General features: G+C 37.1%; 3 protein-coding genes and 1 long non-coding RNA gene across 12 annotated transcripts in view; all 4 read right to left on the reverse strand.

Annotated features, from left to right (window-relative positions):
- LOC101894206 (V-type proton ATPase 116 kDa subunit a 1) overlaps nucleotides 1-7,887 on the reverse strand; it is a 31,956-nt gene extending 24,069 nt beyond the window's left edge. The window contains exon 1 of one of the 4 annotated variants that reach the window (XM_059130734.1): nucleotides 7,831-7,887. The gene's annotated coding sequence lies outside the window, so the exon portion shown is untranslated. Of the gene's footprint in view, nucleotides 1-742; nucleotides 782-7,110; nucleotides 7,131-7,693; nucleotides 7,811-7,830 lie in introns of those variants that run through there. The other 3 variants (XM_059130736.1, XM_059130738.1, XM_059130735.1) reach the window with 3 other exon arrangements.
- Nucleotides 7,888-10,130: 2,243 nt separating this feature from the next.
- On the reverse strand, nucleotides 10,131-12,848 carry LOC101900663 (augmin complex subunit dgt6). The gene is made up of 4 exons (XM_005182082.4): nucleotides 11,910-12,848; nucleotides 11,281-11,730; nucleotides 10,500-11,215; nucleotides 10,131-10,382 (listed from the first exon to the last, which is right to left on the reverse strand). The coding sequence occupies exons 1-4, from the start codon at nucleotides 12,781-12,783 to the stop codon at nucleotides 10,185-10,187; spliced, it is 2,238 nt and encodes a 745-aa protein (XP_005182139.2). The 5' UTR covers nucleotides 12,784-12,848; the 3' UTR covers nucleotides 10,131-10,184.
- A 996-nt stretch (nucleotides 12,849-13,844) lies between these two features.
- Nucleotides 13,845-14,974, reverse strand: LOC131806540 (uncharacterized). The gene is made up of 3 exons (XR_009344076.1): nucleotides 14,847-14,974; nucleotides 14,393-14,579; nucleotides 13,845-14,135 (listed from the first exon to the last, which is right to left on the reverse strand). It is a non-coding gene; the product is annotated as an uncharacterized LOC131806540 (long non-coding RNA).
- A 2,173-nt stretch (nucleotides 14,975-17,147) lies between these two features.
- The window catches only part of LOC131800474 (choline transporter-like 2), a 31,266-nt gene continuing 21,689 nt past the window's right edge, over nucleotides 17,148-26,724 (reverse strand). For all 6 annotated transcript variants that reach the window (XM_059130705.1, XM_059130706.1, XM_059130707.1 and 3 more), the window contains 2 exons: nucleotides 21,352-22,571; nucleotides 17,148-18,893 (listed from right to left, as the gene is read on the reverse strand). In XM_059130705.1, coding sequence (XP_058986688.1) covers nucleotides 17,631-18,893; nucleotides 21,352-22,503 — 2,415 coding nt within the window. In that variant the 5' untranslated portion in view covers nucleotides 22,504-22,571 and the 3' untranslated portion in view covers nucleotides 17,148-17,630. The remainder of the gene's footprint in view (nucleotides 18,894-21,351; nucleotides 22,572-26,724) is intronic.

A 26,724-nucleotide genomic window follows, 5' to 3' on the forward strand; every position in this document is an offset into this window, starting at 1 on the left:
TCAAAGATCGGCCCGGCCGAACTTATGGCTTTTTCGCTTGTTTTAATTAAGATAGCATCTGAAGGAATTGGAGTGGAACACAAGATTTCATACCAATGAATGTCGAAAATGTAAATGGTGTAAATCCACTCATGGCCTATCTATTTGACATTCCATAAGTCCAGCTGATTTCACACGTACTGTCAAAATGTTCGCTAAACAAATATGTAGATGGCTTCTGGGGTTTTTGATCTCAATGGCAGTTTCTAATTGTGATTTACACGACCTGTTTAATAGGCCTTGAATCCACTAATTTAAATAGAAATCGGACTCTAATAGTATGTTTACGGGATTTAGTACTCCCAGTGGATTTAACATGTCATTTCCATTGCATATATCTGAAATAAATCAACAGCAAAAATGCTAATGTAAGCATAATATAATGCAGACTGAGACCATTTTAAACTATGTTTTACAAGCTTAAAAATCAGTCTGATAACAATGTTTATTCAAAACACACAACAAATGCATTTAACTGACTCATATAATAAATTATAATTGATTAGTTATTTGATAACATATCTATCAATTCACACAGCACAAAATCTATAGATTTTCGCTTTTGTTTTGTTTTTTATCAACTCAAAAAATATTTCTAAACAGATAATATTTCTTTCTATTATATTTCAATTATTAAACTATTCACAATGATTCACACACTCGCTAATATCTATTATTTCAAAATATTCTCTTGGATATTTACTTTAGAAATCACATTTTCAAACAGAACCGCCACCGCCGAAAGGCACAACGAAAATGACCTGACATGTAGGTCGACATCTTTATTTTATACAAATCTCAAAGGACTAAATGCGGCGATGGATGTGTGTCATGGCATTTTGTTTTAATTTCTCTAACATCCAGTAGTAAATTTACTTAAATTTTAAGAAAAAAAAAAAACGAAATAGATGTGGGACCGCATTTAAATTGCTGCACGTGTTGAAGGAAAACATTTCCTTGCTACAGACTTGGCGACGTAGCACGTACAGTGCGATGGCACCACACATTATGTCATGGGGAGCAGCAACATTCTTGGGCAGACTTAAAACATAGATTAGATTTCGTGGCTGTGGCTAATATTATGTTTCCATTGCCACATCTCCTGGCAACGTCACCACCGCACAAAGCATTCGCTTCCTCACTATTTACGTAAGATTATTCATATATTTGAATTTTTGTGTGTGTTTTTGTTTTTTCTACTTTTTGCGTCCTCTTTAGTTTTTCTCTAAGACGTCGAGAAGGCCAACCAACATTCCAGTTCATTTCATGTATGAACATGGAATACTTTAGCCAGATGTATGTCGACATTCTTCTTAAATTGTGTATACATTTACATACTTTATGAACACAGATTGTCGTGAGTCGGTATGTTTGTCAATGTTCTCATTTTTTTGGCTTTGTGGAAAGTTTTTAGCACAGCGACAGGATTAGTTTTAAATTAAAGGAAAATAATTTGCCAACGGCCGAAGATATATAGTAGAACATATCGAACTCGAATGTTTTGCGTCTTTACCGGGACCATTTGTTATCGGATGGTGATATTATAGTTTCATTCTGCTTCATTCGCAGTTTTTCTATATTGAGTAGAAGTGGCCGATTCAGAACCAGTTAGGAACAAAAGTCTGGCGACCGACAGTGTAATACCATACACCATAGCGACGAACGGAGGGTCCAGTAGTGGAAGTCTCTAACTCATTTTTTGAGTTACCGACAAAAGTCGGTAAAATTAAAATGCTTATAATTTCGGTAATATACGAAATCTGTCGGAAAACTAGCGACGAAATCAAAGTAGTCGCTATAAAACACCGATAGATACCGATTTTTTTCAATTTTAACTTCTGTTTTATATCAAAAATTTGGGTTTCAAGTTACCGATTTTTGTCGGTGACTAAAAACTGAGTTAGAGAATTTCACTACAGCCGCCCACTGAATGGATACTTTCTTTAATTTTTATACCCTCAACCATATGGCTAGACAGGGTATATATCATTTGATTAGGCCAAAACGTGCCTCATCGAAATAACGGTTTTACACCTTATGTCTCTTTGGACCAAAGACGTTTCAGGACATTTGGAGTCGATCTAGCGATGTCCGTCCGTCTGGCTCTTGCGCACGATAACTTTCGAAGGAAGTATCCGGTTTGATCCAAACTTAGTACATCGTAAAATTATTGTTAAACTGAGATCGAGTTCGGTGATGGACAATATCGGTCCACTCCCCCACAAAAGTTCGAAATTTTCAAAGTATATATTGTACTCCAGAGAAGGAGAAAGGATAATCCGATTTTGCTTCAACTTTGCTAAAATCCTAATATTTGAATATGTGCTAGGTCAGGTGCAAAAATAGGCAATACCGGTCCACTAGATCAGGTACCTCTCCCACAAAGGCTCAAAATTTTGAATAATTATAATTCTTTTATAATGTAAGATTCCGATTGTCTTCAAATTACACACATTACAATATTTTTTATTAACCAAGGGTCTAGTCTGAAGGTGAAATATAATTCTCAACTCCTTCTGGTACCTCCCCCACAAAGGGTCAACATTTTGAATATCCATGAAGTTCATAAAACGCGAAATTGACATCCGATTCCATGCAGACTTGGTACATCTCAATATTCCAATAAACATAAGATCTGTTATAAAGATGGTAGATATCGGACCATTCCTTCTAGTACCTCCCCCACAAAGGGTCAAAGTTTTGAATAATCAAAATGATCGCAAAATCTGAAATAAGCTTCCGGTTCTCTTCAAATTACACACATCACAACATTTTTGTTAACCCAAGGTCTGGTCTGGTACCTCCCCACAAAGTTTCAAATTTTTAAATATTCGTGAAGCTCTTAAAAGACGAAATTAAAATCCAATTCCATTCAGACTTGGCACATCTCAATATTTCAATCAACACAAGATCTGTTGTAAAAACGGTAGAGATCGGACCATTTCTTCTGAAAATGTACCCTAAACTGTGACTTATTAATTTGTATTGTCAGCACTATCAGTCTTAACGAACAAACAAAGAACTTTGATAATATCAATTTTAATATTTAGCGAAACGTCATAGTTCTTTGACTGATCAAAATATTGACACATATGTTTTCTAGACTATTGGGTTTTTATGGATTCAGATAAGCAAAAATGCGTGCTACCTATTTATTGCCTCATCCAAAGCTACCATGATCGATTAAAAATATACATGTTTGTTTTAATAAAAAACCGGTAAGAAAAGGTCAATAGTTGGGCGGGGCCGACTATATGATACCTTACACCACTAGGCATATTTAAGAGAGCTCCCGTGACAAAATAATTTATATTGGGATTTTATATGAAGTAGATCATACCAACTATTGAACATATTTGAATGAGTATCGGTTATAATTTGCTTTCAGAGGGAATTACTTTATAAAATATATATCTTAGCCTAGCTCCACCAAATGGAAACGTACGTCCCAAAATTCAATAAACTTAAAATCGGATAAAGATACATCTGGGAGCTACATACAAATCTGAACCGATCTCGATAAAATTTGACAGAGCTATGTCTGGGCTCTCTGAGATATCTGGTACCAAATATCATTGTTGTGGAGTGCGTATTACGAATGTGAGGGACTGTATTTGATATATTTCTCCCAATATCGTTGTTAAGTAGTGCATATTACGGCTATGGGTGAGGAATTTAACAAATCGGATGAAGAATATATATGGGAGCTTTAGGTATATCTGAACCGATTTCCAACAAATTTGACACGCTTGTTTCTAGGCTTAATTTATTAAATTTGCCAAATTCCATTCTATTTGGGCTAATGTTACACATTTTGTGTACAATAAAAGACAAATCGGACGAAGATATATATGGGAGCTATTTCTAAATGTTGACCGATTATCACCAATTTCAATAGGGTTCGTCCTCGGACGAAACAAATGTTTTGTGCAAAGTTTCATCTTAATCGGACAACTAATGTGACCTGTACTTTCTTTAAAAATATACATGGACAGCGAGGGGACGGACGGACATGCATAAATCGACTCAGAATGTGATTCTATCACATCTATATCATCTATAGTAACAACTCTCTACTCTCTCAGAGAGTTCACCAACCTTCGCTTCAGAGAACTGCCCAATCCTTCTGATGTTCGGGTAGCTGAAAGGATTTTCCGGGACATCATCAAAGCTGCAGCCGCTCGCTATATACCTGCTGGTCGAATACCCGAAGTAAGACCAAATTTCCCAGCAGAGGCAGCGGGATTAGCGAATGAGCGTGATGAGCTCCGACGTACCAACCCTACTGATCCCAGAGTCAGTGAACTGACAGTGGAAGTCAACCGGTTGGTACAGGAGCATAAGCGGAAAAAGTGGCTAGACCATCTGAAGTGTTGCAACATTGGAACCGATTTGAGTAAACTGTGGGTAACGGTAAAGTCACTCTCGAACCCTGGAAAAAAGGATGATAGGACAGCAGTCACATTTAACGACGTAACTGTGACTGATCCGAAGAGGTGCGCTGGCTGTTTTAACCGCCAATTTGTCGAGCACCCCGAGAGTGATAGGGCGAGGCGAAGAGTACTACGTCGTATAAGAGCTCTTCCCGCCGAGGATGTACCTCCACAGTTTACGATGGGTGATGTTGCGAATGTCATCCGAAACGCTAAGTCATCTAAAGCGTTGGGCCCGGACGGAATATCAATGGTAATGTTGAAGCAACTGGATACGCCGGGAGTTGAGTATTTAACCAAAGTCCTTAACTTGTCGTTAGCCACCCACATAGTTCCCGAAGCCTGGAAAATGGGCAGGGTGGTCCCGCTACTGAAGCCTGGCAAGGATGCCAGCAAAGGCGAATCATACAGGCCAATTTCGCTTTTGTCGCCAGTAGCAAAGACTCTCGAGGCCTTACTCCTCCCCAGTATTAGAGGAAGCTATTCAGTTGCTAACCATCAACACGGTTTCCGTCCACTACACAGCACTACAACAGCATTGCACGCCATATCCACACATATCAGTCGAGGACTCAACCAGAACAGGCCGTGCCACAGAACAGTAGTGGTGGCTCTTGACCTATCAAAGGCCTTTGATACGGTCAACCATGCCACGCTGTTCGAGGACGTTGAGAACACTACCCTCCGGCCAAGTTTGAAACGTTGGATAGTCAACTATATGTGTGGACGCCAGTCGTACGTGGAATTCCGGAATAAGAAGTCCAAGCCTCGTAGAGTGAAACAGGGAGTTCCCCAAGGTGGGGTGATATCTCCGGAACTGTTTAACCTCTACCTTTCCGGAATTCCGCGCCCTCCAGACGGCATCGAGATCGTAACTTATGCGGATGATTGTACGATCATGGCGTCGGGTCCTGTAATTGATGACATATGTGTCAGGGTGAATAACTATCTCGCGGAGCTTGCCGCCTTCTTCCACGCGAGGAATATGAAAATATCCGCCACTAAATCGACGGCCACACTATTTACCACATGGACTGCGGAGATGAGAACACAGCTAAATGTGCAGGTCGAGGGGCATATAATTCCGACCACCAACTACCCCAAAATCCTTGGGGTCACATTCGATAGCATGTTCAAGTCTTCCGCGCAAGCCACAGCTATTTGCGATAAAATGAAAAGTAGGAACAAGGTCCTCAAGGCGCTAGCCGGCAGCACTTGGGGTGCGGATAAGGAAACCTTGTTGACCTCTTATAAAGCGATAGGTCGGTCTGTGGTTAGCTATGCGGCTCCAGTGTGGTCGGCGAATACAAGTGCAACGCAGTGGAAATGTATTCAGACCTGCCAGAATGCCGCCTTGAGAACTGCAACAGGGTGCCTCCTCATGACACCTGTGGACCACTTACATGAGGAGACGAAGGTTCTTCCCTTACGTCAGCATAATCATATGCTTTCGTTGCAGTACCTGCTTGGGTGTTATCGCGGGAGTCACCCTAACCACCATATGGTGGATAGAACTCCTCCACCCAGGCGTGTCAGGAAGGACCTGCACGATCTAGAGAGAGAGGTCCAGCGATATAAGAGAGAGCCTCTAGATCATGAAGCCTATCAAGCGGGTCTGAATAGCATTCATACTGATGCAGTCACAGAGGTAGTTAATAATTACAGTATGAATGCCATACTCGGAGTCCACCCCCCATCCATTGCAGCTGAAGAACGTCGGCTGCCTAGGCAAACCAGGGTAGTTTTGGCCCAACTACGTTCAGGATGGTGCAGCCGCCTCAATTCGTATTGGGCACGAATTGATGAGGATGTGCGGAACGCCTGCCCAGCGTGCGATACAGGCCCGCACAACACGCTGCACTTGTTTAATTGTCCTGCCAAACCTACCCAACTCCGTCCAGAGGATCTATGGCTACAGCCCATAAAGGTAGCAGAATTCCTAAACCTGGACATCGAGGAAGAACCAGATTAGTCGGAAAAAACAACAGAACGTGTAAAACTGCTACAACAACAACAACTCTCTACCGCTCTCCAAATCATTTTCCCGAGGAAGAGATTTTTACCAGATTATTGGATACAGGAACTTTCTTGGTGGGGTCGTACCTGCGTGTATTTTGACCTGTAAGTATGGGTCCCAGGCTAGAATTATAGACATATTACATGATATATTTATAGATTTTGGGGATTCTAAGATTTATACCTTTTTAACTTGCAAGCCTTCGGCCAGTGATTTAGATTTTCTCTTCTGAGGTATAACCGACAGTACCGCTATATTTTTTAAGTGACTGGCTTACAGACCAACACCAGCTACGCAAAGTAAAGTGTTTTAAATGCAAAATAGCATTTCAATGAAAATTAAATGTATGAATGGGTTCTACGGATTCAAAGGCTCATATCTTCGTCTAGAATTTTTGCTGTTAGAATTATGTCTCAGGATGTTAGAATTAGAAGACTGCTAAACCTGAAAATAGTTAAGCTAAAAACGTTTACCTATACATTTTTCAAACAAAGCACCTAAATATCCATCCAATATCAAAATGTTTATCATAAATTAATGAGTTCCCTATTACGATCTACACAACACAACTACAAAGAATATTAAACACAGTACAGTGACAAAAACAAATATAAATATTACATGTCGGGAGATTAAATTATTCATTGTTCCATATCAACAACAACAACAAACACAAAGCCACCATATTTTTGACGTTACAGATACACTTTTTTGGGGGAGTATTTCTAGGGGCTTATCAACGCTTTGTCGAAGCCACTTATCAGCGCAAAACAGCAATTCATTCACAATTCCATTAATTAGATGACAATGGAATAGAACAGCCAATTTCTTTTTTTGTTTTTGGTACTTTCATAAAACGCCGTCTCCTGTGGATATTCAACTTGAACTTAAATGATTCACTCGGCTGATGCTGCTGACGATGATGCACCACATAGTGGGAATAACACAACAAAATTACAAATACACTTGTGAGTGGTAACATACCGTACCACCTATTCGAGATACATTGCAAAGCAGTAGTATATATGCCTCTGGGACATATACTTTGTTGTTGTTTTTCTTTTTTTCTTCCAATGTTTGGTAGGTATATACAACAATGACACGAAGAAAAAGTGTAATTTACACTCACGACGACGTCAACGGCAACAACGTATGCAGCTATCATCGAGAAAAATCAATACATTTTTTGGACAATTCAACGCACCTTTTTAGAAAATGTTCTTTTGATGTTTTTAATTTGTTTATAGGGTATATTACACAAATTCGTTTCCAATCACTTTTGATAATAAGTTATTTCACAAAATTAATAACAAAATTTGATGCGAAATCGCACAAACTCACCCTCTCCTGCAATTGGAAAAATTTGCAAATGAAAATGTCTCTATTATAGGGATGTATAAGACGATTTTTGTAAACAATTGAAAAGTCGATTGAATGGCGATAAAACTATGTTATCGAATGAATACAATCGCATGTGTACTGTGGTTCAAAGTTTATTTTATTTTAGACTGCAGCATTTATTTAATAATACGACAACCAAATTTCCCTTTAAAAATTCTTAAAAAATGAAAACAACTTGTTGCATATCACTTGAAAAATTCTGACAGGAAGTGGACATAACCCCTGTATTTTATTTCTGTATACTTGCGAAGCTGTTCTACCACTTTGTATACCCTCCACCATAGTATAAGTTCGTCATTCCGTTTGTAACACCTCGAAATATATATTTTAGACCCCACAAAGAATATATATAATATTGATTAGCATAAAATTCTATGTCGATTTAGCGATGTCCGTCCGTAGCTTCCGAACGAAATGCAGTAGGTTGATAAAATTTTACTCAAATGTATATTGTCTGCGGGACTTTTGGTATTGAAAATGGTTCCATTATATGGGGGCTATACGAAAACGTGGACCTAGTTTTCGTATAGCCCCCATATAATGGAACATTCCTACTTTCGGTATTTTGGTGATTTAAGCGACATTATTCACCGGAACTGTTTCAAATTTAGTATTTGAATTTCGAAATGGATACTACCCATGGTACAATGAAGAGAAGGTATTGTTGTTATTTATTTTTTTTTTTTTTAGCTCTACTTTGAAAAAATTGCAAGAATAGAGGTCTACCTACAATAAAAAATCAAACAACTTGTTGCATTTATTTTGAATAAAAAATTGAAAACCGCGATAACTGAATGAGAGGTCAACACTTCTTTTCAAAATCATGTACTATATATCTCTAAGGGATTATTTCGCTACAAAAACTCTAGATTTTGTCGATGCATACGTTGAAATAAACATTTTGAAAACATCCGAATTTGAATATTTTCTAAAAAATTTTTTGTTATTGAAAAGAAAACGCATACATAAACAAATAAAGATGACATATTAAGCCAAGAAAATAAAAAAAATCAAAATCATATGGTATCATAGCCCTATCTTGATATCATTGTACCATGCTACAGCCTATGACAAAAAATTTCGAATGCAGGTTCATGTTTTCGTATATCCCCCATATAACGGTATCTCCCGATATTCGATATTTCAATGATTTTGGCGACATTATTCACTGGAATTGTTTAAAATTTCGTATTTAAACTTCGTAAGCAGGTCCGCTTCTTCGCATAGCCCCCATATAATGGTTTTCATTTAATTGGTAGTTTTCGGATTTTTTTAATATTCAAGTTTCTTCCAAATGGTGGAGGGTATTAAAAGTTCTGCCCCGCCGAATTTACATCTTTTTTGCATGTTTCGTAAAGGGAAATCGGTTATCCCTCGGTTCAGTTGCAATTCGGGAACAGACCATTCGATAACTGATGGAAAAAATTTGCGAAACTAGTAGATTCCTTGTAAATAGGAGGCATTTATGCAATTGAAGATTAACCCACTGGGTTTATTTAAAAATCTTCTTGACTTGAGGCACCTGTAAGATCTGTCTATGCCAAGGTCTACCAAATTGGCCATGATAGAAATTTTCAGTAATAGTCGGCTTGGATTAGGAACTCATTTATATTTCTTTTCTCAAAATTTTCCGTTACCAAATTGCTTTTTTTTAACTTATTCTTTATAACTATAATAACTTATTATGACCTTTTCTCAAATAACGCGAAATACAAAGCAACAACGTCTCATTCCCGTAACCAAAGAAATTATTCGAGATATGGCTAATTTCAGTAGATCTTCTTCGGATGCCAGTGTTCAAAGTAAAGACAATTATAAAAGTCTAGTTCAAAGGGAAATTCAAACATTTTGGCAGGAATCCTATTTATCTAGCCAACTTGTCAACAGAGATGAAATGGAAAGCTATGTAAAGAAGTGGTTGGAAGAAAATCTACCGAAACAATTGAACGCCATAAGCCATTTGGAACAACGTGTCAAGAAACTTGAATTTTTGTTGGAGACAAAAAATAACTTTGAAAAGGAAATTAAAGATTGTAATACAAATTGTACTTTGGAAAAATCAGTAGATACAGCTACGGGCAAATTAAAATTGAAAGAATATGAAGAAAAGTATTTTAAAGGAAGGCAATATTCGAATCTATCCTAATTAAAAAAAAAAAAAACAATACTACTTTCATCTTATCCTCAATTTAATTCCAAAATTTCACTTTGTACGCAATCAAAAAGAAAAACGTAATATCTTTTGAATAACAAAAAATAATAAATATATATAATTTACATACATATGTAGTTCTTTACATTGTAACATCTTTTAAAACACTATCGCTTATATTGAATAGAGCATCTTCGTCATCCTGCAGAAGACCTTCAGGGTTGGGTGAATTTTTGCATGCATCCAAGATATCATTTTCATCTTCCTTATCCAATAACATTGTGAACGGGGAGCGTTGCGAACTGTTATCGTCATTTGAATGTTCACCAATTAATGAGTTCTAAATAAAGTAAAAAGGAGTTTAGATTTTTGAAAAAACTATATGTTGGTGCAATCAGGACTAAAAGACTGTAAGTCCTATCTGATGTCCTTACGGAAATTTGTTCCCAAAACTTACATTATTGCAGCTGACATTGTGATCAATCATGGAATTATCATTTAGCTGTAGTTTTGGAATATTAAAATCCTGTGCCGTAACCAATGGTTCCAAACGTCCCGATGGGCTAGTGCTAAGATTGGCAAAATTCATTGAGGCATCTTGCACCTTCTTTAATGCGCCTATTTTCTTCATACCAGACCACGAAGTAGATGATGAATTATTGCCACTTGTGGTATAGGAATTGTTATCCCATACTTGGCCAGAAGTTCGTGCAATGCGTGTGCGTTCATTTGAATTGAATGGCGTGAATGGTGACTGTACCATTGTGGGCGAACCACTGCTGGTAGCAAAAGATGATGATTTTTTGGTTACCGTAGAAGTGGTTGAAATATCTGCCATATCGGAAAATAGAGATTGACGTCGAGCAATAGTAGTGGAATCCGCCTTGCTGGTACAAGGCGTTTTAAAGCCATTGGGAGAATCTGTAACAATTATTGTTGGAATTTCATCATCTCTGTCGGCAAGCAATGATTGTCTTTCCTTCCATCGGCTACCCAATCCGGATATGTTTGATTTCGGTGTGGTCACAACTTTTGAACTATCCTTGTTAATGGATCTTAACAATTGCATGGGATCTATTAATTTTGAACGATTCATAGACGAATTTAAATCCACATTTGATTGATCCGCGAGGCTGCAATTAAGTCTTGGTTGGCGTATGGTTCTTGGTGGAGCTGGAAAAAAAAAAGGAAATAAACATTATTCTGGCATGGTAATACTCGAAAGCAACAATATTTACCTAGGAAGCTATTAAATGTACTGACATTTGCGTTTGCATTGGATTTAGAATCGATTAAAGACAGCCGAGAAGGGCCATGTTGTCCTTCGGACATTTCAAATTTTATCGGTGGAGTAGATACATATTTCAACAATAAGTTATTCTCCAAGTTACGTCTAGCACTGCCAAATTGTGTTCCTCCACTAGCATGGGCAACACTATGTCGCACCGGTGTACGTGGTATATCATCATGGCGTTTCTTTCTACGGGACTTAATTACCATTAAAAAGTCGGTAATTTGATTTTCGATTTGTCTCAGATCTTTTTCAACTTCGGATAACCTCGTTTTTACAATTCCAGCTCGAGGACGTTTGTCGGCTGCGGATAACTCATTCTGTACAGTCTCATTGATACTATTAAATGCCTTGATCAAGGTGTTTATGTTGACACTATCATCGCAAAGTATAGAAGCTGAAAGCAGGTAGCAGGAGAATTAGATATGGAGGCATTTCTTGCATGCAAAAATAAAACTTAAAAATACACAATTTCATAGAGAAATTGAAGTTAGATATATTTTTAAAATCTGTGATGCCATTTAAAAAATCTTCATTCACAAGGCTTTCAGGGTCAGGACATCTTTCCATACTTACCTTCACTCAAATTCTCCATTGCGAAATTGTCACGTATACTCCTCAATTGTTGGCGAACTTTTTGCGGCTCATATTTAAAACCACTTTCCTTGGAATAGAATCTGTCCATGCTCTCCTTTAGCGCCACAACATGTTGCTCCATCTCCAAAATGTTTTGGGTTCGGACAATGAAACGCTTCTCAAACAGTGCCGCATTGCTATCCTCAAAGTCAATGAGAAATCTATCATCGATTAAAGTATCCACATTTAAATCTGTCTCCCCAGCAAGTTCCTCCAAATATTGACTAAGCAATTGAACCTTTTCCATGTAACGTTTGTTGATCACGTCAATGCTGGCAAGAAATTCGGATGCCATCTCCTTTGCCAGGGTGTCTTGTTTACACATTTTCTGTAAATTCTCATCTGTTACCAGGTCTCGATATTGTGTTGAATCAACATTTAATTGCTTCTCCTTTTGCTTTATCAACTCCTGTACAATAAAATGAATAAAGTCCAACAGGAAGCTTATGAACTTCATGCCGCCTGGCATTACCACCAGATAGGACTTGATGTGGGTCCAATTCAATTGATGTTTCTCGTTCAAATACTTCAAGTATTCCACGGTGCTGGTACGAAAATTCGACTCCGATCTTTTGTCGGTGATGGGCCAATAAAACCGTTTCCTAAATTCATTGGGATCGAGTAGGCGAAACAAGTAGTGCATGACTTGGAAGAATGCCTGTTGATTGGGCTTGACAAACATTTCGTCGGATAAGCATTTTTTTAAATCTTCGGTAGGTGGATGCAGCTGCGCCAATCCTTGGAGTTTGTTGTATAATATTAAGGAAAGCTCTTTTTCTTCCGCCCGGTAAGGAGCAATAATTGTGCGATCCATCTTTTTCAAATAATAAAAGAAATGAAGCGCCACCTTCGATAAATGTTATCGAAATGTACAAAGAATAGGGACCCAAAGATCGTAGTATGCTACTGCCACTTTTTTTGTAGAAATCGATATTTTTGGAAAATGGGTTTGGCCAAGGTGCATTCAAGAAGGTAGATGTATACAATTCAAATCTGATTTTTTTAACAATTCGAGATTTTGATAATAATTTCTTTGCAATGTTAAAAGTTATCGTTTGAATTTACCTTTGGTCTATTCCAGAATGGCAAGAATGTAAAAAGAATCATTATAATATCCGATTTTGCCTTTATGACATTGAAAAAATGGCAAAACTAGTAGATTTCTGCGGATTGCGGAACATTAAAAAAAAATGTTAGGCAGTGAGGGAAACAACCAGAGCAATATGTATGGATAGTTCAATAAAGAAACGACTTCTTTTACAATACTTTCGATATCATAAAGGGAAAATCGTTTTACATTTTTGTAGTTCGGAAACAGTCCAAATTATTGAAAACACCTTTAAATTATCAAAGTAGCAAAAATAGGGGATAGACAATTTGTTTATCCTTTAACTTTGGGTGAAGGAGAACTTTTTTTTGTAAAAAATTGCAGAACTTAAAGATTCCTGCAGGTAAGATCATGTCTACAGTATTTTCAATATAGTGGATGACATAAAAGAAATGGCGTTTTAGGCGGAGAGGCGCTTTAGAATGTCGAGTTTAAATAAATTATTTGCGTGGACGTAAAGGAACAGGACTTTTGTATAAATTTCAGGTGTTGAGACTAGCTTACATTTATTTTCCTAGGTGTGGTGCTATCTGTGGAAAGAAACTGACCATTAAATTCTACATGGCTAACGTTAGTGCCAAAAAAATTCTAAATCAGCTGCTATATTGAAATCTCGGAAGGTAAAAGTTCCAGCATCGATTAACATTGACTAAATTTAATCACCGCAACCTTGAATTTTGCAAAAATGGATAATTTCAGAGTTCCTCTCTCAGTGGTACTAGCTTCCCTTTGATAAATAACATTTATCTAGGAATTTGCAGTTTACATATAATTTACTTTTCATTCATTTCCATAGCGAGATCAATAAAACATTCAACCGGGAAACAATTTAAGCTACTTAATAGATAAATGACATTTGATATTTCGTTTTATTTAATTTCAATAATAAATTCTAGCATTAATTATGCTTATAAATTGAATGTGCAAGATCGTAGCATGTTTGTCTGCTGGTATATTTTTTTCCTTCCGCGCCGATTACGTTTCCAAATTTAATTTTTGAATAATGTCCTGGTATGGTTTTCGAATGCCTCTCACTCCTTTGGATGCATTGCTGCTTGCTGCAAAATAAAATTGGGAAAGTTAGAAATTTCAGTTTTATCTTACACATAAATATTAAGATCAGCACTGTTTCAGTTGTGTTTATCATTAAAGTGAGTGCAGCCAGAAATCAAATGTTTGTTTGACCTTAAGTCCAATTGATTTCACGGTTGCAATACTTCTTGGCCACATGTCGCCAGGCTCGTTCCCCTGCGCACAGTTTCATCAGAAATACAAAACAAGCCTAAAACCAATATTTATTAAATACCATATGTACCGTAGTTGGATTCCGTTTCCAAGACGATGGCATGCATCATTTTAAGAAGGCCTTTGTGGCAATCAATAGCGGCATCACATTTCTAAAAGATTGTAGAACATCTCCATTTCCAAGACCATGGAATACGCCATTTAAAAAAGATGCCCTCCTTTATGCCAATGTATGGCCGCGCCACACCTCTACTTTTCTGAAAGAATATAAAACACTAATTACAATACACAGTGGATTTTGAGGATATGAGTATGGGAAGGTTAATTCCATCAGTAATGCAAATTTCTAAAATGAACACAACAAAGAAACAATGGCAGTTGACCTCGAGTCACATTGTTCCTTTTTGTTGGTCATTTCATGGCCACATTTTGCCATGTTCTGTACCCCTGCACAGAATCATCATATAGAAATGTTTATTTAAATTTTCGACGAAATCAGAATTTTTTGTTGCAATTTTACGTACCTCTTAAGATTTTACAGGAAGGGATTAAATCAAGCCGTACTTTCGCACAAACACAATATTCAGCTAGAAAAAAACGCGCCATTTTCGTAAAAGACTGCCTCGAAATGAACAATGAGAAATTACAAATGCCAAACATTTGAGGGATATATAAGTCGACTTTTGACTTATCGATGTTTAGTAGCAAAAATCGATTAAGCAGTTCGTAAAATAATTGCCATAGCTTTGGTATTTGATGATAGAACTGTTGTAATCTTTCAATTGCTAATTTGCCGCAAAGTGCGTGAGCTTTGTGGAAAAGAGCTAAATGTAACAGAATTCTTCGATCCTCTGTTTCAAAAAATTCACCTTTCTAAATTGAGTATTTAAGTGTTGGAAGATTAAGTTCAAGAGTAATAAGCTGTTCTCTAAAATGCATGCATCCTTTTCACTTATATTGATCTCATTCCAAAACTTTTTCACACACACTATGGGATATGATAGAATTATTTTCGTTATTTCAAGTTATACGCCACGATAAAATAACAAGCATAAGGAGACAGCTTTATCGATACTAAACGTCTCGTTTCCTTCCAAGCACGGTTTTATCGACTCTAAAGGTTGTTTTGCGTTGAAATGCAAAATTGCAGGGTGAGCTGAAAAAACTGCAACCAACTTCAGACTGCTGCCATTTCTAAGCCACTTGTCCGACAGCTGTTAAAATTATTCCAGTACCAGCTCATTATATTGTTTACAGACGTACAAAAGCATTTTGGTGAGAACTTTCCAGAAAAAAGTTATTCGTGATGGAACTCATGATTTTTTTATATTTGGCTGGGAAATCACAAGTGCCTATAGTTAGAGCACTCCAGCATTTAAATGTAAATAAGTCTTTTGTGTCCAGCAACATCAGCAGAAATGGTTCGAAAAGTAAAGAAGCGACTTGATCAAAACCCGCTTCACAGTGGCCGAAAAATGGCACTTGAGCTGAACATATCGCAATATTCCATTCGGCAAATATTGAAAAATGATCTCGGGGTAAAGCCATTAAAATTCCAAAAAGTGGAAAAACTTTCACCGCAACAGAAAGAAAATAGACTCAAAAGAGTTAAAGAGTTGCGTCGCTTGGCCGAAAGTGGTGAACTGCCGAATTTGGTTTTCTTCGTCTCCGATGATAAAACATTCGTTGTCCAGCAGTTTGTAAAGAAACAAAATGATCGTGTTTACTTGCCAAAGAGGTCAGCTAAAAATGTACACCTTCGGTTGGCCACCAGAACTCAAACGCCGGCCATGGTGATGGTGTGGGCCTCCATACCAGCCCATAGTCGCTCTCCGCCCGTATTAATCGGTGGTGGGAATATATTCTGGAGGGTGTATTAAAGCCTTGGTCACGCAAACATTTTGTCCGCAGACCTTGGACATTCCAACAGGACTCAGCACCATCGCATTTAGTACGCGCCACCCAAGAATGGTTACAAAATGAGGTTCCTCGCTTCATTTCCAGCGCACAATGACCCCCAATCTGTTGAACTATTATGTCTGAAGTATTTTGGAAAGCAAGGTTGGCACTAAAAAATAACAAAGTGTCGATCACCTCAAGCAAGCGCTTTACCAGGAATGGGCCAAAATACCGCAGAGCAACATTCGGGCAGCGGTTGACGGTTTTATTGGCCGTCTGAAGACCATAATTCGTTCCAAAGGTGACCAATTCGAACAAATCTAAACTTAATCTAAAATTTGATGTTATTTCCGACATGTTTTGCTTTCATTCAATAAAATTTAAAAAAAATGTCAAAATTATGGCGTTTGACTTTGTTGCAGTTTTTTTTTATCTCACTCTGTATACCCTCGAAAAAAGGAACACTAAGAAAAGACTGGTCTGGAGGAACACTAGAGACAGACTGATATGCCTAAATCGACAAAGAATTTTAAACTGATTATGAAGCCTCTGATAAATATTTCATAGTGATTTATAGCTTGAAAACTAAACAAATAAAAATTAACATATCAATTTAATTTCATTTGAGCACAAATAGTAGGTAATCTTTATTTTCATCGAATCGTAGTGAAATTTCAAAATACATAAATTTAGAATTTAAGACTCATAATTAAATATGTGTTTTCTGAACATAATAATATATAAATATATATTTTTAATTTTCAATAAATATTTGTTGATATTAAATAATTTCGTTTTTTTTTTGAATTACATATATATTAAATCTTAATTAAAAAAAACATAATTTGGCATGCAATCTATGTAGTAATTAAATATAATTATAATTTCAGTGGTATTGCTTATATTTCAGGTGTTTCTTGGGAAACTTTGTTTTTTTGTTTTATGAACTTATACATATAAACTACGTACTAAGGTAATTAAAAAAAAAAACAACTTATATTTTATATTGGTACGGTATAATATTTCGTAAGTATTGTTGTTGGTTGTATATGCTTGGTAAGAATATTGTATATATTTGCTGTTTGTTTGTTTTTCCTTTAGAGCGACTCTTTATAAAGGCATTCCAGTCATTTGTTTTCCAGTACCATTTCCATACAACGAGATTAATTTAATCTTTCTTCAGGTGTGATAGTTAAAAGTAATATATGCGATGTATATATTGCAACTCTAAAATTGTCTTTTATTTCCGTCTCATGCAGAATATTGGGGGGTTTTCTATTCGAAACATTTGTACACATGTACAACTCCTTAGAGGAGCTTTGTTACATATGTAGCAGCACCATTTCGTTCCATACAGTTTCTGTTTATTTTTTCTCAATTTTAGTTCTCTCTCTCTTCACAGCGTCATTTTAGGCTGTCCTTTTGGGTGTTTTGTTACGTTTGCCCAAAATTTTCATTAGCTGTTTGGACATGTAGTAGGGTTTTTCTGGTGAACCATCATGGCGTTCAATGTCTTCAAGGAAGCACAGGAACAGTGTGTCCACCGCCATTGAGTAGACACTGAAGAAGACCGTGGTTATTAGGAAAGCCAAGATAGCCACAATTGCTGTGGGCACAGCATTGTAATGCAGTTGAACAATGGATGGATTATTTAACAAAAAGAAATAAGTAGCTACGCCAGCTGCTCCGGTTATCAATAACTTTGACATGAAGAACAAAAAGTCGGTAACTTTATCCAGGGTTACGACGCGCAGGAAGTTGCGCATTGTCAAATTGAATGCATCTTTGGCACTGCTGCAAAAGTTCTTGCCATGAATGGCACACATGATGTAGGCATTTTTGCTTAAAAATCTCAAAAATGATTCCAGCAACCAAAAGAAACATTTCATACAGCACAATATGGCTCGGGTCAAGGCATTGTCATATTTTTTCAATTTCCGATCAATGTACTCCAATATCAGGCGGATCAAGCGACATATGGCCAGGATAAGGGAACCAAAAGCCAATGTGCCCAAATGATAAAATGTTGTTTGGAAGATTGATTTTGTCAGGGTAAAGAATGGTACATCCTTCTTCTTAAATGTCCAATACCATGTGGCAAATGTACAGGCCAAGACCATATCGCTGAAGCCATCTATGAAAAAAGTCAGCCAAAGGTACCCAAATACATTGAACACAATAAACCAATTGACCAGTGTGGTGTGTTCAACTTCCACGAAACTGCACATTGTCTTGACACAGGGTGACCTTTGGCTTTGACGGAATGCACCAAAAAGTGTTGTATCGCCAATGTAACAATTTTGCTCAAATGTTGTTGGATCACATGCTGCTCCCACTGTATAATTCACGGCTGGTCCATCGCATATGCAATTCTCTTGTGAGACTCCAGTTAGGCTGTTCGCATCCAATTGTCTTATCATACGGAATGAGTTCTTGCCAATCGAACCCAAATACAGACCAACGCCAACAGCATACACAATTGCCGCTATAAAGAGTATCCATACAAAGATGGGAAAGAAGACGGTGGATTTGACACTGGACACAGCTTTGCTGCCCTCTTTGATAAGGGCTACGGCTATGCTAATCCGGCTACGCAGTACTATGAGCAATAGAATGAGTATGACAAGGAAAACGCAAAGGAATATGCTTAGGTAAAGCCATAAACGTTCATCCTGAAAGAGAGAAAGAAAAAGGGGAACAATTATTTAGATGTTGATAAGTTAAAAGAAAGCGAGTTGTTGTTTTCTTAAGCATGAAATAAACAGGGACTTTCACCTGAACACCAAGAACACAAGAAAATTCCGCATATGTTAGGCCTGGTGAAACTATGAAGCAATGATGAAAATACCTAAAATTACTCGGTACAGATATTTGGATGCTATCACCGACGCCAAGGAAATTTTAGATCCAAATTTTGGTATAGCATCCGTCGATGTAGGCAGAAAAGCCTTTCGAAACAAATCGGGGTCTCCGACAGATGTAAACTTTCGTCTTGAGTTATGATTACTGTTCACCCTTAATGGGGGAGGTTACGAATCATTTGGCCAATATTGACCAATTCTTATCTGACCTAAGACTGATATAAATATTAAAACATGCCAGTTTTGGACTATATCGATTACTTCCTATACTTTATATGAGGTATGTGCAAATTTTTGGAGAGTGAGGTACCAGATATAGCGGACTGAAATACTCCATTTTCGTACTTCATCTAATACAGATAAAATATTGGTAAAATTTGAGACTTAGATGCTTATTTTGGATTTATGATCGTTTTTGGTTATTCAAAACTTTTATCCTTTGTGGGGGAGGTACCAGAAGAAAGGATCCGATCTCTACCATCTTTATAGCAGATCTTGTGTTGATGGAAATATTGAGTTGTACCAAATCTGAATGGAATTTGATGTTAATTTCTCGTTTTATGCTCCATGGTTACTCAAAATTTTGACCCTTTGTGGGGGAGGTACCAGAAGGAGTGGGCCGATATATTCCATCTTCACGCCAGACCTTGGGTTAATAAAAATATTGTGATGTGTGTAATTTGAAGAGAACCGGATGCTTATTTCGGATTTTATGATCGTTTTGGTTATTCAAAACTTTCACCCTTTGTGGGGGAGGTACCAGATGGAATGGTCCGATCTCTACCATCTTTATAGCAGATCTTGTGTTAATGGAAATATTGAGTTGTACCAAATCTGAATGGAATTTGATGTTAATTTCGCGTTTTATGAGCTCCATGGATTCTCAAAATTTTGACCCTTTGTGGGGGAGGTACCAGAAGAAGTGGACCAATATATCCCATCTTCACGCCAGACCTTGGGTTAATAAAAATATTGTGATGTGCGTAATTTGAAGAGAACCGGATGCATATTTCGGATTTTGTGATCGTTTTTGGTTATTCAAAAGTTTGGCCCTTTGTGGGGGAAGTTCCAGAAGGAATGGTTCGATCTCTACCTTCTTCATATCAGATCTTGTGTTAATGAAAATATTGAGAGGTGCCAAGTGTGAATGGAATCGGATGTAAATTTCGCGTTTTATGAGCTTCACGAATTTTCAAAATTTTGACCCTTTGTGGGGGAGGTACCAGAAGGAGTGGGCCGATATATTCCATCTTCACGCCAGACCTTCCATCTTCACGCCAGACCTTGGGTTAATAAAAATATTGTGATGTGTGTAATTTGAAGAGAACCGGATCCTTATTTTGGATTTTATGATTGTTTTGGTTATTCAAAACTTTGACCCTTTGAGGGGGGAGTTACCAGAAGAAATAGTCCGATCTCTACCTTCTTCATAACAGATCTTGTGTTAATGGAAATATTGAGATGTGCCAAGTCTGAAGGTAATCGGGGAGGTACCAGAAGGAGTGGACCGATATATCCCTTCCTCACACCAGACCTTGGGTAATTAAAAATATTTTTATGTGTGTAATTTGGAGACAATCGGACTCTTACGTCGCATTTTATAAGAGTTATAATTATTCAAAATTTAGACTTTTTGAGGGGGAGGTACTTGACCGAGTATACCGATATTGTGAATTTTCGCAAATGACCCAGCACTGATGCAAGTATTAGAAAGAGGGAGAAAAATTGGATTATCCTTCCACTTTCTGTGTAGTAAATTATTTTCATTAAAAATATTGATATTTTGCGAGGGAGGTACCAGAAGGAGTGAGTCGATATTGCCGATCTTCGAACTCGATCTAAGTTTGATAATAATATTACAATGTACCAAATTTGGATCAAATCGGAAACTCCATTCGAGAGTTATCGTGCGCAACAGCCAGACAGACCGAAGGACAGACATCGCTAGATCGACTCCAAATGTCCTGAAACGGATTTGGTCCAAAGAGTCCTAGGGTATAAATTCGTTATTTCGATGAGGCACGTTTTGGCCGTATTAAATGATTTATACCCTCTCTAGCCTGAGGGTATAATGATTGCTATGGAATCAGTATTTTTGCTCTAACGTAGCGAAGTCCCAAATTGGATGTACCGGGGATGTAAGTACACTGAATTGTAGTTACTCCACTCGAAGACCTTTTGGACAACATCTATGAGAACACAGAGCATCATCTAACCCGATAGATAAACACTTCATTTAACAGTGGCATAATCCCCATTTACTACTCACCTGCAGTATATTTTTGACAGCTGAATTTAGATTCAACGAATGTTGTGGCACCGTTGCCTCTCGATGATAGAATGTATATTTTTTGATGGAATAGTAAATGCCAACAGCTAAACCAACCAGTACCCCAAATATTGAAGTCCAAAGGAAGGGAGCAGCTAGCCAACGCATCAAGGCGATAAAAATAAATGTAGCTATGAGGGTACATAGCATAGCTGTCAATATCACCAAATACGAATTGAAAATATCCTCAACAACATTCTCACCCACACGCTGTGCCTCGTGTGTGCCGTTGGTGAAGTGTATAATGATGTTGCCAATAAATTTGGCAAGCCTGGTATCGGTTTGCATCATTTTCTCTTTGATTACAGTCTCACGACGATTACACTGACTATTCGATTCCTCATTCACTGCCGTTAGCTTGGGGTCAACATTCATTTTGGCAACTAAGGGTTGAGCTTGGGGAAACATTGTTAAGGCCAAGGCCTGTAATTGGTCCTCATTGCTGACATCAAAATTGGTCGTCGCATTGGCAAGGACATGGGAAACATCTCTGGCACTACGTTGCAACAGGAACTTTGGAATGTATTCACATGTCTTTTGCGAAAACTCCCATATGCAGCGATTCAGAAAGGGAGCACTTTTGATGTACCATCTGGCACAGCGTTCTGCATTGATGGCCTTTTGCATATCATCTTTGGTCCGCAGCGCATTCTTATCCGCCTCCGTAATACAAATCATGCGTGACTTCAAATCCGCCTCGGACATTTGATTTTTCATAACATCCCATATGAATGTCTCCTGGGGACATTGATTTACACAAATTTGTGGTGTTGGGCAACCGGTAATGGGCACCAAGGGATCCAAACATTTATCCAAATTGAAAAAGAATAAATATTTCTTGTCCAACACACCCGAATCGATGCCACATTTCTTGTTAAACGAATCTGTGGGCACAACCAATTTATTCAAGTCACCATTGCGAAAGGCATACTGAGCCACAAAGGCCCAAGCGCCCAGGAAGACTAGAAACACCAAAAGGCAGGGTACATCAGTGCAGGATCGTTTACGCCATAGCGGTGCTTTGAAATTGCGTTCGTAGGATAATTTTTTACCATATTTCGGATCGACGTCATCTAAGGTGTCAACAGCCATATCTCATTGTTTTCTTAACGGAAGCGATGTTGAAAGTGTGGCGTATGTTGTGTTCTCCGGTGTTTAACCTGCAAACAGAAAATTGTAATTAAAATTGAATTCCAAATGAATTTAAGGTTTGGGTGTGGGGACTTTTTTCTTTCAAATGCCTATGAGATTTTATATCTTCATCTAAAAAAGTGTTTGCATTGATGGTGGTGGGGGTAGGATGCAGATAAAATTTTAAGATATTTTGATAAGATTAAAGGTTCGTTTACTTAAATTAGTACTATTTTTGGAAATGAAATATGCTGTGGCTGTCCGAAAATAAAAAGCGGTAGTTTCATAAAAGAAAAAAATTATTTTCTTGGAGAAAATAAAATCTTCTACTTGAGCATAAACGATTCGTTCCGTTATATGCCTGCAGGCAGGTCAAGTTCGAAGATGGGCTATATCGGTTCACGATATCGTATATCCCCCATATAACTGTACCCCCCGATATTCGGTATATTGAAGATTTTAGTCGCATTTTTTAATGGAATTGTCTGAAATTCTACACAAGGAGTTCCTCGTGGCTACTTTACCACCTGGAAGAGAATTGTTTATATAGGCCCACGATATCGTATAGGTAGGCCGATATTCGGTATTTTGATTATTTTAGCCACATTTTAAAATGGAATTGTCTGAAATATTACGCAAGGAGTTCCTTCTGTGTACTATACCCCCTGGAAGAGAATTGTTTATATAGGCTCACGATATCGTATAGCCCCCATACAATCGTACCCCCGATATTCGGTATTTTGATGATTTTAGCCACATTTTAAAATGCAATTTTCTGAAAATACACACAAGGAGTTCTTTCTGAGCACTTAACCCTCTGGAAGATAATTGTTTATATAGGTCCACGATATCGTACGTATAAACACCAATATGACTGTACCTCCCGATATTCGGTATTTTGATGATTTTAACCATAATTTTCAATGGAATGGTCTGAAGTTCTAAACAAGGAGTTCCTCGTGACTACTTTACCACCTAAAAGAAAATTGTAATGGTCTACGCTGTCGTATATCCCCCATTCAAAGGCGCACATGACAGAAAAATGTCTTTGCAGGCCCAGGTCTTGATGATTTTAGGTACATTATTCACCGTATTTTTTCAAGTTTCGTATTTCAATATTGTAACGGCTTAACACAAAAGTTGCCTATACAGGTCCACGTCTTCGTATAGACCCTAATATAACAGCTATTTTTAAGATTTTAACAGAATGTTAAACGGATTTTATTTTTTTTGAAAATTTCCAAATTCGTTCCAAAGTCCACAAAAGTTGCCTTTACAAGTCCACGTCTTTGTATATACCCTAATATAACAGCTATATTCGGCATTTTTAAGATTTTTAAAGGATGTTAAACGGATTTTATTTTTTTGAAAATTTCCAAATTCGTTCCAAATGGTGGAGGATTCTCAAAGATCGTCCCTCAGCCATATGGCTACAGAGGGAGGGTGTATATAATTTGATACAGCCAAAACGTGCCTCATCGAAATTTGGACCAAATCCCTTTCAGGACATTTGGAGTCGATCTAGCGATGTCCGTCCGCCAGACTGTCTGTCTATCTGGCTGGATAATAGGAACTGCAGTATATGCCAGTAACTCTCGAAAGGAGTATCCGATTTGATCCAAACTTGGTACATCGTAAAATTATTGTCAAACATATATTCAATGGGAAGTTTGAATAGTAAATCAAATTGAATTTCGTTTGAAAATGTTGTCAAAACCCTTTTAAATACCTAAAGTCGGGAAAGGATGAATTGGGGCTATAGCAAACGAAAGTTCAACACATGGCCTATATGAGGTAGGAAAGTAAGCCCTTTTGAAAACTAAGTTTGCATTCAAATGACATATTGTGATTTTTTTTCTAAGTGTGCCCGACTTCTGCCAATTCTGAGTGTGTATTTGTTGCTTTGAAAAATAAAAACAAAATATATTCAAAATCAATGATTGGAAGAAACTTAAATTGCGGGGCGCGCATTAATAATATTAACCAGGTTTGCCATGGAATTGAAAGATTGTACACTTAGGAACATATTCTTGCGAGAACATCCAGGCATTTCATTCATATTTCGCGCTATTTTAGAAATGAACAAAAAAATATCGAATAAGTGAAAACCACTTGTTGCCGATAATTTTGAATAATTCTGACAGGAAGCGGGCATAGTCTCAGGACTGTATTTCTGTAATTTTACGAAGCTGTTCTACCTCCTTATTGTACCATGTCTTGGCCGACCTTGTGTAGGTCTTGACCGACATACACAATTTTCAATATATTTTTCCTCAAACCGCCACTTTAACTGTTTTTTGTTCCGTAACATTTTCTAGATGGGTATTCGGAATGACTTAAAAACAACAAGAAAAGCTTCTGGCGGAACTATGAATCATTTTTCAATATCATTTCTTATCAGCCCATTAAAGCATTCTTTAGACAATTGTTTCAATTGTAACTTTTTATATTTTCAAAATATTCTCCCTCTTTGCTGCAGTCTGGCCCATTTTATATACTTTTTGCTGTGCGCTATATTTAATTTCATATTTTGCATAATAAAATTCTTATTGAGCAACAACAAAAAACAATTATTAACAAAAATTATCTGTTATTTAAATATGAATTTTATTGTTGTGGATTATGCGGTGGTTTCGTGTCTGTAAAGATACTTTTTGGGCCTTTTTCCGCCTAGGCACACTTTTGAAACTTCTCTGATGAGACGGAGAATGATTCATTTATGGGGCCACAACTTTTCTTGTACGATGTTATCGAAACCGGAATTGGGAAATAAAATAAGTGCTTTGGGTACAAGCTGTCTATCATATGGGAGGTGGGGAATACAACTGAGTGAAAAATGTTTTTCAATTTTGAATGGGTGAATGGGAATCAAGGGCAGGAAGTTTCGGGAAAAAATAAAGTGCGAACGAAATTGAAATATAATTTACTTTAAAAGAATCTTGCCTAAAAAAATTAGAATACAAATAAATTGCTGCATTTTTAGATATATTCAAATCAAATATTTGACCAAACGAGTAAAATAGTATAGAACAGTTTTGCCGACAGATTTATACCCCCCAGCCTTGAGTTATGATTATTGAAACTGTTGACCCTTTATGGGGGAGGTTCCGAAGGAGTTGGCGTATATTGAGCTTCATGGAGATAAAAAATGTTGACCCTCTGTGGGGGAGGTACCTGAAGGAGTGCACCGATATATCCCATCTTCACAGCAGATCTTGTGGTAGTAGAAATAATGTGATGTGTGTACTTTGAATATAATCGGACTATTACATCAAATTTTATAAAAGTTATAAATATTCAAAATGTTGACCCTTTGTGTGGGAGGTACTTGAAGGAGTGGACCGATATTGTCAACAGTTGGGACCTTCTCAACTTGACGTGTTTTTTACTTGCTACTTATTAACTTAGGAAATTCAATGCCGGTTATGTTTTCCAAAGTTGCGTTTAATACAAAACATTTTGAAAACACATGGTATGTTCCAGAACCTGCAAGAATCTTCTAGTTTTGGAATTTTCTCCGATATCATATCATTGATGTTGTTGAACAGACCAACACATAGAATTGGTATTTTTCGTTTGCATACATTTTCTTTCGCTATACATAAATAGGTCATTAGATCCCTTCTCTTGAAACGTTTGTGTTTGGCTCTTGAGAAAATAAAATAGGGCAACATGTCTTGTACAATGTTTCAAACATTAAAACCCCCATTTGTGGCTAACGATACGAAATGCGAATGCGAAAAAAAACTATTCCAATGATTTTTTTCAGAATTTAAATAAAAAAAAAAATAAAAACAAATTTGAAGTGTTATTGATATTTTGCATTCAAATGTCGTATCGTCATACAGAAACAGGCCGTAAGTAATAAAAAAATAATAGAGTTCACATATGTTTCATCACATTCAATTAATATTTATTTGAGTTTTTTCCGCAGAGCATATGTCATCGATGAATGAAAGCAATACAAAAAATTTAAAAAATCCCAATTAAAAATTGACAGCTTAAGAAAAAAAAAATGTATTGAATTTTTCAGAATATATTTAGAGTCAATAGACCGGTCAAACCCCGGTTTACGGCAACTCCTGAGTTTCGATATTATCATGACGTAGTTATTATTATTCTTATGCCATGGATATTTTGGAGATTTTATTTATTTTTATACCCTCCACCATACAAAGTATG

This window comes from Musca domestica, unplaced genomic scaffold (genome assembly GCF_030504385.1).
Source record: "Musca domestica strain aabys unplaced genomic scaffold, Musca_domestica.polishedcontigs.V.1.1 79, whole genome shotgun sequence".
NCBI lineage: Eukaryota > Metazoa > Arthropoda > Insecta > Diptera > Muscidae > Musca > Musca domestica.

Coding starts and splice junctions, on each gene's coding strand:
- LOC101900663 (XM_005182082.4), bottom strand. CDS start 12,783: ATGGATCGCACAATTATTGCTCCTTACCGGGCGGAAGAAAAAGAGCTT. Junction 11,216..11,280: donor TACATTTAATAGCTTCCTAG/GTAAATATTGTT, acceptor TTTTTTTTCCAG/CTCCACCAAGAACCATACGC. Junction 10,383..10,499: donor ACAATGTCAGCTGCAATAAT/GTAAGTTTTGGG, acceptor TACTTTATTTAG/AACTCATTAATTGGTGAACA.